Here is a 21,309-nt window from a genome sequence, read left to right as displayed (position 1 = left end):
AGTTAATTTTATTTATAGTTTCCCTGTAAAGAGGTGGGAGAATAAGCAAGACAATTATCCTTGTAAAGTTGGTTGGTTAAGGCAATAAAAAAATACTTATCCTGAGAACCTTGACATTATTAATATTAGAATCACACTGTTGTAGACAGAATAATATATTTAGCTTTATGAATCTTCCCTACTTTGTATTCCTAATTTCAACTGCCCAACACTAAACATTTTTGATTGCCCCCCTAAGTCAGATCTATGTGCCAACGTGACATAGGTAAGCACCCTTTGCTCCTTTTTTCCCTTATAAAATTTTTAGCGCTTATGAAGCTCAGCTCAACCACAGTAGAATTATTCATGTTACCACATTAGTGTCAGGCAATGTTCTCTTGAAAATCGACATTATTCTGTTTTGACAGCTCTAACAACATAAAAATGCAATTTACTTTTTTTTTTTTTTTTAGGAGAGAGAATACTTACACTATGCAATTTAAAATCCCATAGAAAGTGAAATGGTATGATGGATAGTTTTTTCAGACAGCCTGTGAATACAGGTTGAAGGAAGAAAAGAAAAAAAAGTCCATCTGGGGGCACTGCAAACATGCACTGCAACCAAACGTAACACTCATAATTTATTAACACAAAATCGTCATTTTCACTCTATCCATATTTAATACTCCTCCCTATGTTCAAATCAAGACTACTGTTTTCCTTTTCATGGCGATAGTTAGCTGGATGCTTAAAAGTAAGCACTGGCTTCATTTGCAGACTGCAAATTTGTAAGAAAGATGACAGTTCCTGAGGTTATTATTAAAGACAAGAATCACTCACTATCCATAGCATCATCCTCAAACACCTGAATCTTATTTAACTTCCTTTAGCGTGTTTGACAGTTACTAAAGAAAGTTTTCTCAACTGATGAGCTACTTAGTTGCTCATACAAGGTATACAATAGGTCAGCTGGAGAGGCTCACTCTCCACATACTGTTTTATGGTTGGGTACAAGAAGTTTCTTCTGTTCTAAACAATTAGTGCTATTTAATGAAACCAAAAAGAATAAAAAGAGAAACAAAAAACTGTAACACATTCTTCAGTTTGCTGTAATTCCATTTTTGCAGCTACTGGTTACATTATGAAAACTTAAAATCTATTTGTGAAGGTTAATGTTTATGAGTTCTTTGCAAAGTCCAGCATAGTGTTTCATTCTTGACGTCTATGCCATTGACCTTACGGTGAATACGGGACTCTCTTTAGGTTTTAATTTTTATTTATCCTGCATATATGGAATCCACTATGAGCAATGTTCTAATACTCAAAGTGTGACAGTATTTTAAACCCTTGCCATCTCGGCACAGAACACAAGGCCAGGATCATACCCACAGACGCGGGGCCCAGAAGCCCCCAAAAGCCCCCAGCTGAGCAGCCCAGACACATTCACAACCCAGACCCCCTTCTCCCACCTCTGCCCCCCCAGGTTTCTGCTGTTGTTTTTGTTTGATTCAAGTTGATGTTAAACTGCTTTATGATCCCTGTCCTATGAGACAACTTAAAAATGCGTATCAAGGAGAGAGCATCTAGGGAAGAGTGGACAAGAAAAGGGAGACGTCATTAATTCTAGGCTATTTGCTACAGACAATCCACATCTGGTTAATTAAGAACAGCAGCAGACTTCTACTCAGGAATCAAAAAGAACAAACTACTGATACACAACATAGTGAGTGAAAGAAGACAGGCACCAAAGAGTACCTCCACAGTGTGATCGAAAACTGCAGTGAATGTTTAAATTTTAAAAAATGTATTACAGTAAAAGACACATTGCCCTTGATCCCCCTCATAATACTCCTGCTTGCTTTGAACACACTTATCCCATCATTCTTGCCACTTTCTAAAGCAGTTCTGGAAGTCCTCTTACATGAATGTCTTTAGTTGCGCTGGCATGGCTGCCTCGATGTCCTGAAGCCATTCAAAATGTTTACCTTTCACGGTCATTTTGACTTTGGGGAAGATCCAGAAGTCGCATGGTGCCAGTTCCGGTGAATAAGGTGGATGAGGACACACTATGATGTTTTTATTTGACAGAAATTGCCATATACCAGAAGCGATGTGTGACACAGAGCGGTCATGATGGAAGATGAAACCGTTTGCACATTTCATGTTAATGCATTGTTCATGACCTATGATTTAAGGCATACTTTAAAACACACCTTCTTTCAACCATAGCTCACGCCCAAAACTGACTGCACCGAACAATTGAAACTTGTCACACACAGTTACTAAGGTTCAAGGAGCCACTTCCTGTTTTGAAGATCCTTGCCTTTCCATTGGATGGCACTCAGCAGCAGTATTCACCATATTTTGGGATCACATCACTTCCGGTACGGCAATTTCTGTCAAATAAAAACATTATGGTGTGTCACCACCCACCTTATTCATCAGATCTGGCACCATGTGATTTTTCGCTCTTCCCCAAAGTCAAAATGACCGTGAAAGGTAAACATTTTGAATCAATTTGGGACATAGAGACAGACACACCCATACAACTAAAAACACTCACAAAAGAGGACTTCCAGAACTGCTTCAGAAAGTGGCAAGAATGACGAAATAAGTGTGTTCGAAGTGAGGGGGAGTATTTTGAGGGGGATTAATGGCCATGTGTCTTTTACTGTAATAATTTTTAAAATTTAAACATTCCCCATATTGTTTGATTCCATTTACGTGACCTTCTAGACGAGGCAAAACTGACAATGCCTATAATGACAGAAAGCACATCAGTGGTTACCTGAGATGAAGATGGAGGGCATTGTCCGGGAAGGGGCACAAGGGAACTCTGTGAGGTGATAAAAATATTCTGTATCTTGACAGGAGTGGTGGTTAAACAGGGTACATACACTTGTCGAAACATCAAATTGAAGACATAAAGTATATACGTTTCATTGTATAAAAATTATACCTCAATATATTAAATGTTTAACTAATAGACTGTAGAACTCGGGTACGTTTCCTCCTTGCAGAAAATAGGCAGTATTGTGAGTACTGGTACCCCAGTACTCATCTCCAAGTCTTCCTAACTCTAGCCCCATACTACATCTTCCCTCAATCTAAATCAATCCATAACACATTTATTCTTTTTGCTACCAGGTGATTATTATGGCCATGCTCTGTAAACTTCTTAATGTCTTATCTTGCAATAGATCTTCACACAAAGTAAAAATTAAAAAGAAAAAGGAAAGGTTATACAGAGAGAGGCAATTCATCCTCACATACCTACGTATCAGCCATATAGCCCCATGTAATGCCTCTTTCCCAGTCTCAAAACAAAACTGCTAATAATTTCTCATCTTTCAGGTATGATCTAAGCCTGCACAAATTTGTGGGTGTACATCACTACTTTTTTTTCTCCCTAGTAAAATAATACAGCATTTTATACCTTGCCATTTTCACTTAAATATGTATCTTAAATATTTTTATATAAATCCACCTCATTTAATACTTTCTCATTTGGTTAAAATTTAGCATCATCTGCTTATTACTTCTTATAACAAGGAGTTCAGATCCTGTAGAATCACGATATATTCAACAAATAAACCCCCACCTTGCTAGTAGCACCCCAAATCTAATGGCCTATCCGAGTTGTGTTCAACAGAACTTTCCATGGTGATGGAAACATTCTATTATTATATCTGCACTGTCTACGATGGCAGCCACACGTGACTATTGAGCCCTGAATGTATCTAGTTAAAATGAGGATCTGACTTTATTATTTGAGTCTCATTTACTTAAATGCAAATAGCCACGTGTCTAGTAGCTATCATACAGTTCTATACCAATACTGTGTTTGAATTTCTCTTCCAATTTTTATTTCTGAAATATTTCAAGTTGCCATTAAGGCAAAAATCATAAGGCCAATATTTCTATGATTTGTCTAATAATTTTCTCTCTTGGAGGTGTAAGTGCAAGGCAGTGACAGACAGAGAGCTAACAGAAAATGTTTTCAGCTTTTGGAGGCCCTCATTTAGAGTGGAAGTAAATTGAAATCGAAAGTAACTATGGTCAACTTTTTCAGTGTCGACATGCTTTTCCTGTAATTTCTAATAGGTCTACTTACAAGTCCAAAAGCATGTTGAGGAAATAAGGTTAGTTTATGTTAATTCAGATGGTTTAGAGTATTCTAGTCCTAGAGTTCCTAATTTCCTTTAGAAAGTCTAAAGACATTTAGAATAGGTGTTTCACAAATGGGTCCCAGAATTTCCTTGCAACTTAAGAATCCAAGGATCAAGGGCATTCTGGAGCCAGTCTCCCACAGCTACAATTCAACATACATGAAAGCTCATTTCTTATGTTACCTATTTTGGACCAACCTTCAGAAACGGAGACAAAGTCAAGATTCACGAAATTAGCATTACAATTGTTGGACAGAGATATGTCTATAACCTGCAAAATCTAAAAGTGCTTAACACTGGCAAAAACTCTCACTGACTTCAGGTGTTATAAAATCTGGAAAACAGAAACTTCATGGTTGTAAAGTTAACACAGAAAAACAATATTCAAATGAGTCAAATGAAAGGCATAGTTGAGGCTGAGAACACGAAAATTTGAAAACTATGCTTAAGAAGAACTTCAGGAAAGTTTTTAATAATATGTAAATTAGTACACATTTATTTCACCTGTAGCTTCCATTAAAAAGGTTTTAAAATTACCCCATAGTCCTGGATAGATACTGGTATACTCTTTAGTCCTTCCAGGTTTTAACATTTATCTTCTAACTTATATATCTTATATCTTACATTATTTATCTTACATTATGTATCTTATATTATCTTATATATCTTATATCTTATATTTATCTTATATTTATCTTATATATCTTATATCTTATATTATATATCTTATATTTATGTTATATTATTTATCTTATATATTATTTATCTTATATATATGGAATATTTATCTTATATTTATCTTATATATCTTATATTATTTATCTTATATTTATCTTATATATCTTATCTTATATCTTATATTATCTTATACCTTATCTCATATATATGTATTTCTTTTCTTATTTATCTTATAAGATAAATATCTTATATTAATCTTATATTATCAACATAAGATAAAGGATTTCTTTTCACTCAGGGAATAAAGAATAAAAGTTAAAACATTTAGCATAGTCTTATTTTTCACTTGTTTAACGTGATTTTGGCCATGAATATTTAAGTCTTCTTTATTTATCCAAACAGTGTTCGTGTCCTTTAGATGCTCTGTTAGATGTAACTTTTGCAAAGTTCACTGATCTGAAAATTATGTTCATGGTTATCACGTTACACAATAGGCTTTAAAACAGAAGCAGTACTGGTAGAGCCATTGTCAATAAATTCCAGGGAATGTCTTCAACATAATATGAAAGAGCTAAAATTCTTTCATGTTCCGTAGTAAATTAAGACTAGGGATCAAAAGAGTCAAAATCTCTGTTCTAATTTAAATGTATAGGCCCTTATTATAATTCCTTAGGTATTAGCAAGCTTAATTTAAATAAAGTTGTTGATTTAAAAACACTCAAATACGACAAGTAATTCATTTCATTAAAAAAAAAGAATTAAATTTTGTAGGCAAATTCATACGCTCTGACATAATTATTTGGATTGAAACTCATCATCCTTTCGTAGTTCTAATTCTTCCAAACCCGATCCCCACTTAAAAGGTACAACCAGAAAATTTATGACAAGACAAAAATACCTATTTCATTTCAATTATAATATATATGTTGATATTTCTTTGTGGATACAATATAGGTGTCACTTCAGATGAGGGCCTCTCCATTCATTACTGGCATTTTACTTCACCTCTAATCAAAGTTTACAGATTACCAGTGATTTTAAATGAAAATACTGACCAAGAAATATATTCCTGTGGTTGCATTATTTAAACTCTGAAATACGCAGTGAAGTCCTAACCGGCAGCAAGTCAAGTTATGGATGCCCCCCCCAGTGGCGGCAGTTTTCAAATAGAATGACCATCTGATTACAGCAATGTAAAAATTTTAACAAACAGATACAGATGCCCATACCTTTAGAGAATATCTACAGAGACATTTGATAGTACTGTGTTTCCCCGAAAATAAGACCTAGCCAGACAACCAGCTCTAATGAGTCCTTTGGAGCAAAAATTAATATAAGTCCTGATATTATATTATTATTATTATTATTATTATTATTATTATATTGTAGAGACCTGGTGTTATATTATAGTAAAATAAGACTGGGTCTTATATTAATGTTTGCTCCAAAGGACGCCTCAGAGCTGAGTGTCCGGCTAGGTCTTATTTTCGGGGAAACAGGGTATTACCATAACAGAGACATTATAAATAGCAATAGAGTATTACTAGACAAAGAACAATCCTACTGCCATGGTCAGAAAGCTTAATTTCTAAACCTCACATTAAAAAAATCTTTTCTAATTCATGATAAAACCAGAATGACAGAGTTAGCTATCAAGGTCACGTTAAGTTTTCCTGTGTACCTCTAAGGATTCCTTCAAGTCTACAGCAGAAACTGCATCTTCCTCCTCATCATCAGTCATCTGGTCCTGGGAACAGTAGTGAGTGCTATAGGCAGAATGCTCTTCTATTGCTTCCAGCCAGTCCTGAAATAATCCCGGGATTTAAATAAAAGTCAAATGCATTTTTACGTAATAGGACAATCTGGAAAACATAAAAGTTAACATGGAGAAAAAAATATTATGGCCTAAGAAAAACAACCAACAATGAAATAATGATGCAGATCTCTTGTTCATGACATGTCTAGGTAAAAAAAATGTCCCAATACTTATAAAAAATATCATCTATAAGCTTTTATATTCATTAGTATTAATACTCAAATGTATTAGAAAAACTAAATGATGGATAGAGAATTTTTCACTTAAAATGATAGGTTCTCAAACCTATTGAATAAATTATGGTATAATAATGTATCCAAAAACAATTTTACTAACTTGCAATCAAATTATAAGCACAAAAAACTCAGATCATCTTAAAACAGTCAACAAACAATTGCCCTGATGCTTTAACTTTTACTAAGTTTAAAAAGAAAAAAGACAGAATATTTCCACTAAAAATACCTTACTTCTTCCTCATTTCTTATAGCCATTACTCAGGGTCAAATCTTACCATTTTATGAAATGCTGGGACAGTCACGATTTGGATTATTTAGCGTTTTTTTGCAGGGCCAAAGTTAACCACTTTGGAAGACAGATTTTTTCAAACCCTTACAAAATTTACCAAAAAAGAAAAAAAGGGTCTACGAATATTGCTTTGATCCAAAGGAATATGGCTTCTCCATTAAATAACTGCTTGTGAACTTCTGTCGCATGAGTCCCAATTTTCTTGCCTGCTGCTATTGCTCAATTTACCACAAGAACTGAGTCTACACTGTATTAAATCACACCTGGATTGGAGTCCAGGTTCTGTCACTTGCAAGCTAACTTGACCTTGGGAGATCTCAATCTTACTGTGTTCAGTTTTCTCACCTACAAATTAAGTGGCAAACTAAATAATCATTTAGTCTTTTTCCAAAACCAATGAGAGCCCCTTACATTAACAGAATCAAAATGGGAAAAAAAAAATTATGAACAGAAAATCCCTCCAGGCACATATTGATAAAGACCTAATTCATAAGCCATATTTCAAAAGTTTCATAGAATTGCCTCCATTAAGAAGGTACAATGAACAAGATTTGATATGGTAATATTGAACCTATCCTATTTGTTTCTAAGTGTTAATTTTATAAAAGATAAAAGAATCCATAAAATTACCTCTCTTGTCTGTCGAAGGCTATTCTTAGGAACACTGAAGCCATGAACCGTGTCATCAAAACATTTAATAAAGAAGAGGCAGCTATCAGTGGATTTTACCTTGGATATAAAGAAGTCAGTAAGGCAATACCATCCATGCACATAAAATACCGCTCTGAAATTACCTACACATAAAATTAAAGGTACTAACATTACTTAATTGTACCCAATTGAACATTTAAAATACCGACTGATAAGAATTAGGAGAAAAACTGAAACATTGGAAGTATCAAATGCATTGTAGCTTATCTATGTCAAACCTGGCTTTCATATTCTTACTCAAAGTAAATGCTAACAGTCCACTAGGTATGTAGTTGTAGTTTTATCCTGTCTATTAAATATAGCTTAGCATGCACTTGGGCTGCAAAATCCTTTAACTACTACAGCTCCAATTTTTTATTCATACCAGTCTCCTAAACCTTTTGTTTGAGGCGAGTGTTAGAAAAATGTTTGAACTGAGTTTAAAAGAACACAATAGATAAGACTGACAAAGAAGGGGGAAAGGAAAAGAAGAAGTAATTATGTCTTTTTAAAGTATAAGTTTGGAAAGTGAGGGGATTTAAGAATGGAGAAAGATAGACTTCTGCTTCAAGACCCTACCAGGGGACCTCTCCACCCCCTTGCAGAAAACAACTATAAAACCTAGACACAAAACAAATAGCCACTGCCTGGAAGAACTGGAGAGTGAACAAAAGCTGACGGACTCTGATGGGGGAGGAGAGGGACACATTGTCTTGGAGGAAAGGAAACAAGGAGCTTTGCCAAAGAGTTCCCATCCCCAAGGTTTTCCCCTGGGACTAAGTACACCACATGCTGAAACTATAGCAAGGGCACAGGTGGAAAAATCCAGTCTTTCTGTCTTTGGGAATTAAAAAAACAAAGCTGGAGAAACATGAACACTAAAGAGAGTAGGGGACTCCCCAAGAGAAAGAGACAGAAGAGGGATCCCAAAACTGTGTACTCACATCTCTACCCGATAAATACAGCCTATCTGAATGAGGACCAGAGCTGCTGTCTAAGAAACAGTTTATAATCCAAACCTAGTGGAGAAAATGACTTGCTGAAACAAAGGAAATAACATTTAATAGGGAAAAGAACAGAATCTAGAATCCCCAGAAGTTAACATTCATAATATTAAAGATATAATCCATAATTACCTGACATACGACAAAATAAGAAAGTGGAACACGTTCTAAAAAGAAATCTAATTAAAAGGCAAAAATTGTCAGAATGATTGTTAGGGACCCACATATATACTATCTACAAAAGACAGAAAATACAAAATTTTAGATAGGTTGAAAGTACAGAAGTAGAAAAAGAGACTATGCAAACAGTAAGCATGAGAAGGCCTGAGTGGTTAATAAGGGTTGGTGAGGATGTGGAGAAACGGAAATTGGAGCCCTTGTGTACTGATGATAATGAATGTAAAATGGTGCAGCTGCGAGAGAAAACAGTATGGAAGTTCCTCAAAAAATTTAAAATAGAACTACCACATGATCAAGCAATTCCACTTCTAGGTAGAAGAATCTAAAGCAGGATCTTGAAGAGATTATTTGCACACCCATGTTCATTGCAGCAATTATCATAGAAGCCAAGAAAAAGAAGCAATCCAAATGCCCACTGATGGATGATGAATGGATAAAGAAAATGCGGTGTATACATACAATGGAATATCATTCAGCCTTAAAAACCGAAATCATATCACATGCTACAACATGGATGAACCTTGAGGACATTATGCTAAGTGAAATAAGCCAGTCATAAAAGGGCAAATACTGTCTGCTTCCATTTATATGAGGTACCTAAAGTAGTAACGGTCAGAGAAACAGAAAGTAGAACGGTGGTAGCCAGGGGTTAGGGGTCTGGGAAACAGGGAGTTGTTGTTTAATGATATAGCTTCAGTTTTGAAAGATGAAAAAGTTTTAGAGATGGATGGTGGTGACGGCTGCAAAATAATGTGAATGCACTTAATGCCACAGAACTATACACTTAAAAATTAAGATGGTAAATTTTATGTTATGTGTATTCTACCACACTTTATTTAAAAAACAAAAAACTTGTAGCTGTAATCACCTGTATTAGAAAAAAAGATCTCAAATCAATAATTTAAGCTTTTGCCTAAAAAAACCAGACTGTGAACAGAGCCTGCCTTACAGCAATCATTCAATGAATGCTTTGTATTGATATGCACTGATATGTACTGATATTCGTAAATGTAGGCTTGAAATAGACATTTACATAAGATACAAAGGTTATAAAACAAAGTGAAGCATAACATAACAGGAGCTGATTCCAGAAAAGTTGAAAGACCAAAATATTTTAAAAGGGCAGCAGGAGCAAGTGTTTGGGTTTTTTTGTTTGTTTGCTTTCAGGTAGACAAGGATGGCATAAAAGACCCAGCTGAGGAAAAACCTGGGTATTAAGTAGAAGAATCAAGAGCAGGAACAGAAGAGAATGGCCAGGATTACATCAAAAGAAGAAACAAAAACATAAATTACATGGGTAAGATTGGAAAGAGGTTCCCTGGCCTGGTCTGATGTGAAAGGAGGAAAGGGTGTGATGACCCTGAAGGGACCAGCTTGTCATTAGCTTGTAATGCTAGAGAATGTGACTAAGTCATGATTCCCCAAGGGGAATACTGCTGGTCTGAGAATGGTCACAATGCAACGGCAGGTGCTGAGCTCTAAGGAGCGCACAGACAGCCATGGCATGCTGACAACCCTGAAGGACTTGAGGTGAGAACCAAGGAGGTATGTCTACACTGCAGACTTAGACTAATCTCTAAAGAGGAAAAACTTGCTTTGTCTCCTGGTTGGTAAAAGTAAAACAGCCAGATGTGAATATGGAGAACCTAAGAATCCTGATTTTGACACAGGCTTTAAACTGTATTTTAACATCAGAAAAATCTGCATTGTCCTCACTTACCCATGTCACACACACAGACACATATAGGGACATGCACATACGTACATACATACATACATACATACACATACAAAATGTTAAAAGCTCTGTGTAAATGTTTTTAGATCACTCATCTCTCATCCCACGATATGTGGAGATAAACAAAAGTTGATCACAGTTTTAAAACGAAGATCCCCCAACTTCACTTATGCTCAAATAAAAACATATACAAGTACTTTCTACCCCAGTTTTAACAAGGCAGCTTATGTAAATGATTTAGGGCGATCACTTGCAGAACTGGTTTCAGGGTTTGAGCAAAAGGTGCGAGTGTCATCCTACCGTGCACACTGCTTGAGTTAGGTGTTTGCATCCCTGGCGATAAATATTATGGACTGCATCGGGCCTTCAAAATAAATATTAGATTATCAAGGTAAAAGGAAAAGAGATAAGTGAAAACATTTCATTTTTCAAATTTTAGATGCTGAAATTTAATAAGTATAAGGATCGTAATACTTACTGTTTCCTATACCATGAAAGGACTCCGTGTTCTAACACTACCCAGAATAATCTCCAGCCAAAAAATCTTGAACTCTAAGGGGAAAAAGAACAAAGATTTTCCAAGCTAAAACATCTAGATTCAAATCTTTGACTGCTAAGAAGTAATTCAACATTTATCTGTAAAGATATATGTGCTCCGATGTTCATTGCAGCTTTATTTATGGTGGCCAAGACACAGAAAGAAACAAAGTGTCCTTCGATAGATGATTCGATAAAGAAGATGTGGTATATATACACAATGGAATACTACTCTGTCATAAGGAAAGACGAAATAGTACTATTTGTGACAACATGGATGGATCTTGAGATTATTATGCTAAGCAAAATAAATCAGAAAAAGTCAAGAGCCATGTGACTTCACTGATATGTGGGATATTAAAACTGAAAGCAACAAAGAAACAAAACAAACAAAGAAACAAAAACTCATAGACACAGACAATAGTTTAGTGGTTACCAGACGGTAAGGGGGGTGGGAGGTAGGAGAGGAGGGTAAGGGGGATCAAATATATGGTGATGGAAGGAGAACTGCCTCTGGGTGATGAACACACCATGTGATACATAGATGATGTATTACAGAATTGTACACTTGAAACCGGTGTAATTTTACTAACCATTGCCACCCCAATAAATTTTAATTTTAAAAAAAGAAGTAATTAAGTTATAACAGTTCTACCTGAGTCTTTCAACTAGTACTACTGAACATTTAAAAATGATCAAACATGAACGTAGGTACTAGGTGCAGTAATGAAAACATACCACTACAGGGTAACAGGAACAGAAGAAATGCCATACTGATAAGATCAACGATGAGCACAGTTTATAGTTCTGACAATACTGTTCAGGGATATTTATAGGAAATATATCAGTTGTGGGCTTCAAAGACAATTTCCTCAAAGTCCCGAATGAACTTCTAATAAAAGAGAATTATCCTAAATTTATTTCATACAATATAAGCATACGTGTACATAAATATATAGAGAGTGCTTGCAAGTGCAGAAGAAATTATGTGCTCTAAAATAGTTAATTATGGAAAATAAATGAACTCCAAAACACATAGAAATTTTTAGAAACAGAAAGACTGTGTGTGCTCTGTGACAATTCATATATTAAATTCTTCCTACGTCCTCCATGGTTCAATGTTCATAACAAAAATACTATAATCCTATGATTAAGTAAGAAAAAAATGTATTTTCCCCCACTTTGCTTTCTGCAAACATGGCCACCTAAAAGTGTTAGACCATCAACACAAAAGGTAGTGACTGCTGTAAGTGGACACCTAATGAAGTCCAGCAGTCAAAAATGGCTGCATTATAAAAATCCAAGAATGATTAAATCACATATTCTTCAGAAATAATGGGAGAAAAATTTTAACAAACACAGAACACCTAAGAATTCTTTCCAGTTTTATAATTCAAAAACGATCCCAATCCTACCTTAAAGAGAGGGCCTTCATATCGTTTCAATGCTTTGTGGAGGACCTATTGAAAAACATATTTTCATTTAAAATGCATTTACATATTTTAAGAATTACAATTTTTTTCTAAAAATGATGATGTACGTGTAACCCATTGGTACATACCTTATTACCAACAAGAATGTGTTTCACTTCAGCCCCCTGGGCAAGGTCAAGGGGTTTCTGATCTGTGTAAAATACAAGGAAAAAAGCCATCAAGAGCTTAATCGCACTATAAAATTGATGCTGCGGCTGCAGTACATAATATTCTTTCATTATTCCACCAACTACACCTTTTTCTTCTCCCCCAAAATTACCTACCCCAAATTACCTACCCAAAGTTGCCAACTATTTATTTAGCTCCTTTTCAGTCGCTAACTATTAAACCAGCAAATCAAATTAACCTCAGAACACCTTGTACAGGTTCTGTGATCCTTCAAGCTTTCCTGCCTTAAGTCCCTATGTTAGTTTCCTATGGCTGCTGTAACAAATTACCACCTTACTGGCTTAAAACAACATACGTTTCTTCTCTTCCAGTTCTGGAGACCGGAAGTCTGAAATGGATCTCACAGGGATAAAGGCTAGGTGTCGGCAGAGCTGCATTCTTTCTCGAGGCTCTAAGCCAGAATCTGTTTCCTTGCCTTTTCCAGCTTCTAAGGGCCACATCCCTTGACTCGTGATCCCTCTCCATCCACAAAGCACATCATTCCAGCCTCTGCTTCCATCCTTACATTTTCTGTCTCGATATTCTGTTCCTTCAGCCTCCTTCCTGTAAGGACCCTTTGTGATTACAATGGGCCCACCTGGATAATTCAGAATTATCTCCCTATCTCAAGATACTTCACTAATCATATCTTTGAGGGCCATTATTCAGCCTAGTACAGCTACTCTTAAGCTACCTCACTGGAGAAAAAGTAGCAGAGATAACCCACAAACTAAGGGTGTGATGGTCCACCACTGGGGACAAAAGGAAAACGTGACACTGCAGAATGAAACTAGCAAGGTATGATGGTAATGTTTTACAGGGAAAATAGAATTGGTCAGGCTCCCTCCCTGGCCAGCTGCTGGCCCTCACCCAGTGTCCAGTAAGATGGAATGCAGCGCAAGCGCCGTCCATCCTAAAGCTGTTATTTGTGTATACGCTTATGTAACCACCTTGGCTGTGCGCCTCTTTTGTCTCTGTACGGTATAAAGGGGCCTGGCCATTTTAGGGGACCGGAGGAGTGGCTACAGCTGGGACCATGGGCTGTATTGTACAGGGCTGCTGAGACGTGGGGCTGTGGGGCCTGTGCCCAAGGGCGACTGTCGAGCTGGGCTGCTGTGAAGCAGGCTGCTGTGAGTTATGAGGCTGCTGTTGGCTGCAGGTTGTAACCTGAGAATGTCCAGCTGTGTGAAGCAGTGAAAACCCCTGGCTATGTCCCAGAAAGCCTGTGGATAAACTGTGTCTGCTTTGCCTCGGCTCCACGCATCTTCTTCCAGCTCCCCAAGGCACAGACACCTTATCCCCGACACCGTCCCCTCGAACATCAACATACAGTTCTCAACCTCACACATGCAAGCACTTTCTGTTTTGCCAAACAACAACAAAAGCAGAATTTGTTTATCAAAGTTGAGTTCTAAAGTGAGAACTCTACATGAAAGATAGAAAAAAAATCATCTCGTAACCTCAGATGGCTTCTAACTGCTAGAGAAACAAAAGCGACATAAAAATTTAAAGCAAAAAAATAGCCCTTCCAAATAGCGTATCAGACTGGAAATCTGGAACTCTGTTTATGCAGTAAGGGAATATATTCTACAAATAACCTTTTTTGTTTTATTGAAATTGTATTATTATTTTATTAAGGAATCCACTTTAATGACTGTCATGAAGCCTGGGTTAACAGTAACATATTCTGGGGTAACTACACCCTACTCTGGATTTCCTGGTTATAACCACTGTCTTCTCTCTCTACCTCAACTGAAGATTCAGATTTATGAAGCCTCGTACAGAAGGCTTTTTCAGAGAACAAGACTTTGTCTTCCTACAAGACAATCCCCTACCTTGCTTTCACGAGGTAGATGGCAACCTCAAACCACAGACAGGCTGGGATCTGCGCAGGCCTCAATGTACAAATAACGGTTTTTTAAATATCAAACACCTGGTTTGTGTTGGGCAATTTTTTGTATAAATATCTCCTCCTAATGAGAGTCTATTATGCACCAATTAATATTTTAGGCACTGGGGATTCAGCAGTGAATATGACAAAAAAAAGGGGGTGCTGTATAGAAAAACAGAAAGAGACAATAAATTAATTAAAAAGGATATACTCGTATAACAGATAATACACACTATGCGAATATTTTTTAACTGAATGATTTGACAGAGAATGACTGGGATACCATTTTAGATTATAGATTGGGGGACTATCAGGGAAAGCCTCTGTGAAAAAGGAATATTTAAATTGAAAGGAAGAATCCAGCCCCGTAATAATATAGGGGAAGGGCATACCAGCAGAGGGGACAGCTAATGCAAAGGCCCTGAGGTAGGAACAATTTAGTTGTCAAGGGATACAGTGAGAGACGTACAGATAACCACATTAAGTAAGGGCTTTGTAGGCTAGACCTTAGCAAGCTAGTATAAGAAGTTTGAGTTTATATTTACTTTAAATATGATGAAAAGCCATTGAAGGGTTTTAAGTAGAAAAGTAACATGATCAGACTTATGTTTAAAACTTTGTCAAAGTGTTAAAAGAATTTTATAAGGATAACTGGGGAAATGTGAACTTGGATGATTTTGAGAAATTATTGTAACAGTACTAATAAGATAATGCTAAAATGGCTTTTTTTAAATAGCTCAATTGAGATATAATTCACATACCATATAATTCCATCTAAAGTATAAAATGCAATGCTTTCTAGTACATTCAGAGTTGTACAACTATCATGTGGTAATGGTATTTTTAAAGGAGACCTTAATCTTTTATAAATATAAGAAAGTATTTACAGGGCCGGCCCAGGTTGCCGGTTCAATTCCTCGAGTCCCGCAAGGGATGGTGGGCTCCGCCCCCTGCAACTAAGATTAAACACGGCATCTTGAGCTGAGCTGCCTCCAGGATGGCTCAGTTGATTGGAGCAGCGGCTCTCAACCACAAAGTTGCCAGTTCAAATCCTCAAGTCCCACAAAGGATGGTGGGCAGCGCCCCCTGCAACTAAAGATTGAACATGGCACCTTGAGCTGAGCTGCCACTGAGCTCCTGGATGGCTCAGTTGGTTGGAGCACGTCCTCTCAACCACAAGGTTGAGGTTGCCGGTTAGACTCCCTCAAGGGGATGGTGGGCTGCGCCCCCTGAAACTAGCAATGGCAACTGGACCTGGAGCTGGGCTGCGTCCTGCACAACTAAGACTGAAAGGACAACAACTTGAAGCTGAACAGCACCCTCCACAACTAAGATTGAAAGGACAACAACTTGACTTGGAAAAAATCCTAGAAGAACACACTGTTCCCCAATAAAGTCCTTTTCCCCTTCCCCAATAAAATCTTTAAAAAGAAAAAAAAGTATTTACAGATGAAATAACATATTTGGAAAGTGATCATTATTGATAATTCCTAAGTGATGAGTACACATCAATTAATTACACTATTCTATTTTTTTAAGCTTTGATAATTTCTATAATAAAATTTTTTTTTTTTTTTAAAAGATCACTGTGGCTGGAGGGCAGATGTGTAGCTCAGTAGGTTAGAGTGTGCGCTCTGGGCAACAAGGCTGCCAGTTCGATTCCTACATGGGCCAGCGAGCTACACCCTCCACAACTAAGATTGAAAAGGACAACAACTTGACTTGAATGGAGCTGATGAGTCCTGGGAAAAACACACCACTGATCCCCAATAAAAAATTTCCAGTGTCCTGGAAATACACACTGTTCCCCAATAAAGTCCTGTTCCCCTTCCCCAATTAAAAAAAATAAAATCTTTAAAAAAAAAGGGTCACTGTGGCTGTTGTGTGGAAACAGCTTATAAATGTGGACAAGAAAAAAGGAGAATAGTCACAAAGCAACAGTAACAGTCTAGGTGAGAGACACTGGTGATCTGGTCTAGAGTTAGCGGTAAAATGCAGACAGTAGTAAATATGGAGAGAAGTTTATGGGTTTGAGATTTACTTGAGAGGTAGGGTTACAGAATGGCTAATGGATAAAACTGGGGCTGACCATGTATTACTTCTTTAGTGGGGAAAAAACCTTTTTAAAATGTTAACTGAGAAATTAATAATCACTTTAGTTTTTCTAGCTAGCATACAGGAAGACGTCTTATAAAAATGTCTGTCAACTCTGTTATTTTCATTCCAGCATTTGAGAAATTATTCCTTTAGGCAGCAAAAATGACAATGTCATTTCTTTTATAGAATTCTGCCCTAACACCAAAAATAAATTCTGAATTCCTGCTAACTAGCTGAATTCCCAGGACAGAGCCCTCATTTCCGGATTCAATGCCAAAAATGCCTGGCACACAGTAAGAATTCAACAAAATGCTTTTGAACTGAATGAAATAGCCTCCCTACCTGGATGGGCACTATACCAGTCATTTCAAAATTGCACTACATTTCCTATCAATCACAACAAAATAAAGTAAAAAATAGGAATGACCCATATTTAAATTTTTGTATGATACAGATTTGTCCCTTAATGGGAAAACTAAATAACAATGTCAACACTCCTCAAATTAATTTACATAGAATGCAATTTCAATTAGATGCCAACAGTATGAGTATTTATTAAGAATGTATGAAAATTATTTTAGATGCCATCTCAAGAATAAACAGATAAAAACGTTCAAGAAAATCCTCAAAAGAGAAGAGTGATAAGGAGAAACCATCAGATATTAAAACATTACAAAAATAATCATTAAAAAGTGCAATACTGGGAGAAATGTCTGTTAGGTCCTCTGCCCAGTTTTTAATTGGATTGGTTTTATATTGTTGAATTATACAAGTTCTTTATATATTTTGGTTATTAGCCCCTTATCGGAGGCATTGTTTGCAAATATCTTCTCCCATTCGGTTGGTTGTCTCTTTGTTTTGTTGATGGTTTCTTTTGCTGTGCAGAAGCTTTTTAGTTTGATATAGTCCTATTCATTTATTTCAGCTTTTACTTTCCTTGCGGTCAAATTCATACAATCCTCTTTGAAACCAAGGTCCATAAGTTTAGTACCTATTCTTTCTTCTATGCAGTTTATTGTTTCAGGTCTTATGTTTAGGTCTTTGATCCATTTTGAGTTAATTTTAGTATATGGTGACAGATAGCAGTCTAGTTTCATTATTTTGCACATGGTTTTCCAATTTTCCCAGCACCATTTATTGAAGAGGCTTTCTTTTCTTCATTGTATATTTTTGGCTCCTTTGTTGAAAATTATCTGCACATATATATGTGGGTTTATTTCTGGATTTTCAATTCCTGAAGACATACAAACTGCCAACACGTATATGAAAAAATGCTCAACTTCACTAGCTATTAGAGAAATGCAAACCAAAACCACGAAGAGATATCACCTCACACCTCTTAGAATGGCTGTCATCAACAAGAAAAACAATAACAAGTGTTGGAGAGGCTGTGGAGCAAAAGGAATCTTCATACACTGTTGGTGGAAATGTAAATTGGTACAACCGCAATAGAAAATAGTATGGAGGTGTCTCAAAAAATTAAGAATAGAATTGCCATAGGACCCAGCAATCCCTTTCCTGCGTATCTACCCAAAAATTCTGAAAACATTTATACACAAAGATATACTTGTGTGTACCCCGATGTTCACTGCAGCATTATTTATGATGGCCAAGATATGGAAACAACCAAGGTGGCCTTCAATAGATGATTGAATAAACAACATGTGGTATACATACACAATGGAATGATACTCTGCCATAAAAAAAGATGCAATACTGCCATTTGCAACAAAATGGATGGATCTTGAGATTATTATGCTAAGCAAAATAAGTCAGAAAAAGTAAAAATCCATATGACTTCACTCATTTGTGGGATATAAAACTGAAATCAACAAAGGAACAAGACAAACAAACAAACAAAAACTCATAGACACAGACAACAGTTTAGTGGTTACCAGAGGGAAAAGGGAGAGGAGGGATGGTAGAAGAGGGTAAAGGAGATCAACTATAAGGTGAGGGAAGAACTGACTCTGGGTGGCGAACACACAATGCAAAAAAGATGATGTATTACAGAAATGTACACCGAAAACCTATATTATTTTACTAACCATTGTCACCCCCAATAAATTTAATAAATAAAAAAAGTGCAATACTGGCGAAGGAAGGAAGAGATAAGGGAATGCAAGAGAATAGAAAACACAAAAAGAAAGTAAATTCTTCAAATGTATGAGCAATGCATAACAAAATAATAGAAAGGGAAAGATTGCTTGATAAAGGGTAAATGATTAGTAAAGATAAGTGGTTAGCAAATGTCTCACATCCTAACATACATTCTCACATCACTTTTCCTGCTCAAAACCCTCCAACTACACCTGCAAACAGGGCTGGGCCTCTGGCGACTTCTCTGAGATTACCTATCTTCCCCCACTTGCCCTGCTTTAGGTACCCTGGCAGCTTTCTTCATCAAATATCCCAAGTGCTCTCCTACCCCAGAGCTGTCGCACTTGCTTGCCCTTTGCTTTTAAGGTTCCTCTGCCAGGTATCCTCAGGGCTCACTCCCTTACTCCATTCAGCTCTATGTTCAGTCACTTCAGGGAGGCCTTACCGTAACCCATTTCAAAAACAATACCTCTTTCCCACTACCATCACTCTCTATCTCCATCATTCTATTTTACTTTTCTGCACCTTATTGCCTGACATTGTATGTGTATTTATGTTTTGTCTAACGCCTCCCACCAGAATACAAGCTCCAAGAGCGTGGAGACTGTTGGGTTTTGTTCACTATTGGAGCTCCAGCACATACAATAGTTCTTGGCACACAGCAGAGGCTCAGCATTTGATGAATAAATGAATGTGATTACAGACAAATTAGGAAAAAATAAAATCAAATATTTACCAAATCTCTACCTAAGCTTAGAAGTGTCAGAAGAAACCAAAGAAGAGGATCAACAAATTTGATTAAAATTTTTAAACATCTTTGTTTTGAAAAAAGACTAAGAAAATTTAATCATAGAAAAAATATAGAAATAATTGTTGTCCTTATCACTGGAGTTTGGGGGACAAAAATTACATTATACCCGTGTGAAATACTACTATCCAAAAGGTGAGCCCTGAAGACTATGCTTCCAGTGACAATATGAAAAAACTGTTGATGCTTGACAAAACGTAGGATTTTAATATGTCGACTCTATTTACAAAGCAATAAACTAAAAGTAGTGGAGACTTTCTGAGCTGTTTCCCAGACCACACATCCTTTCCCCGTTCTCTGAACACTGCCCTTTCTATACCCCTAGAGAAAGGCTGTAACAGCCATGTTTGTACCATATAGCCCTATCCACATCATCTCACATGACTGTACCAGAGACAGACACCAAACACAAGTAGGTATCATCAGATTGTCTCTCACTGAAATTTAAAACTGAGGTTAGGAGATCCTGGTCTACGGAGTTACAGGGCAGCCATCTTCCATCATTTATACTTAAAAAAAAAAAAAAAAAAGCTGATCTGCTAAAAGACCAAAATGAGAGACCACACAAGGAAAGATACACATACAGTAAGTGGCAGCCATCTTGTTTCCTAACAGCTTCCTGATTCCATCCCTTCTGACGCCTAACACCATTTCCTGCTTTGGAATACCATGGGATACCTCTGTATTCTTATGTTAAGAATATATGTTCTTCTTTTGCTTATCCCCTTGAGTTGGTATATGTTAATTAAAACTTAAAAAAAAAAATAAACAGATTGGTGGTTGTCTGAGGCGGGGGTAGACAATATGGGTGAAGGGGGTCAAACGGCACAAACTTCCAATTATAAAATAAATGGGAATGTAACGTATAGCATGGGGACTATAGTTAATAACGCTATGCTGCATATTTGAAAGCTTTTAAGAGAGTAAATCTTAAAAGTTTTCATTATGAGAAAAAAAATTTGTAACTATGTGTGGTAATGGATATTAACTAGACTTATTGTGGTGATCCTTTTGCAATATATACAAATATCAAAACACTATGTTGTATACCTGAAACTAATATAATGTTATAGGTCAATAAAATCTCAATTTAAAAAGTAAGAAACTTAACAATTTAAAAAGTAAGAAACTTAACAAAGGACGCTCACGAAAGAATCCATTTTTAAAAATCTAGTCTACCAAAAAACATTGACAACTAAAACTTAATGGATGTTTGGGTTATAGTTGATTATACTTCATTTTCCTCATTTTGAGCATAAAAAAGCATTAGTTTTGCAATTTTAAAATATTCTAAAATAGGTATGAAAATAGATTAGAAGAATATGCAATATGTCAAAGTAACAAAGGTTGTCTTTTGTATATTTTGTGGTAATTTGTGTTTTTTCTCTACACATAAAACTTTCTATGATGCAGATATAACTCTTATGATATCTGTATATATATGTGTGTGTGTATAT

At 36.3% G+C, this 21,309-nt stretch overlaps 1 protein-coding gene across 8 annotated transcripts in view; it reads right to left on the bottom strand.

Moving 5' to 3' along the window:
* The window catches only part of OSBPL1A (oxysterol binding protein like 1A), a 198,570-nt gene that overhangs the window by 120,697 nt on the left and 56,564 nt on the right, over positions 1 to 21,309 (bottom strand). For 5 of the 8 annotated variants that reach the window (XM_081078675.1, XM_081078683.1, XM_081078680.1 and 2 more), the window contains 6 exons: positions 12,878 to 12,939; positions 12,732 to 12,776; positions 11,258 to 11,331; positions 11,080 to 11,143; positions 7,798 to 7,896; positions 6,508 to 6,630 (listed from right to left, as the gene is read on the bottom strand). In XM_081078675.1, coding sequence (XP_080934801.1) covers positions 6,508 to 6,630; positions 7,798 to 7,896; positions 11,080 to 11,143; positions 11,258 to 11,331; positions 12,732 to 12,776; positions 12,878 to 12,939 — 467 coding nt within the window. Of the gene's footprint in view, positions 1 to 6,507; positions 6,631 to 7,797; positions 7,897 to 11,079; positions 11,144 to 11,257; positions 11,332 to 12,731; positions 12,777 to 12,877; positions 12,940 to 21,309 lie in introns of those variants that run through there. The other 3 variants (XM_081078686.1, XM_081078682.1, XM_081078681.1) reach the window with 3 other exon arrangements.

The sequence above is a fragment of the Rhinolophus hipposideros genome, assembly GCF_964194185.1.
Source record: "Rhinolophus hipposideros genome assembly, chromosome: 17".
In the NCBI taxonomy this organism is placed as follows: Eukaryota; Metazoa; Chordata; class Mammalia; order Chiroptera; family Rhinolophidae; genus Rhinolophus; species Rhinolophus hipposideros.
This window is presented reverse-complemented; position numbering and strand designations above follow the sequence as displayed.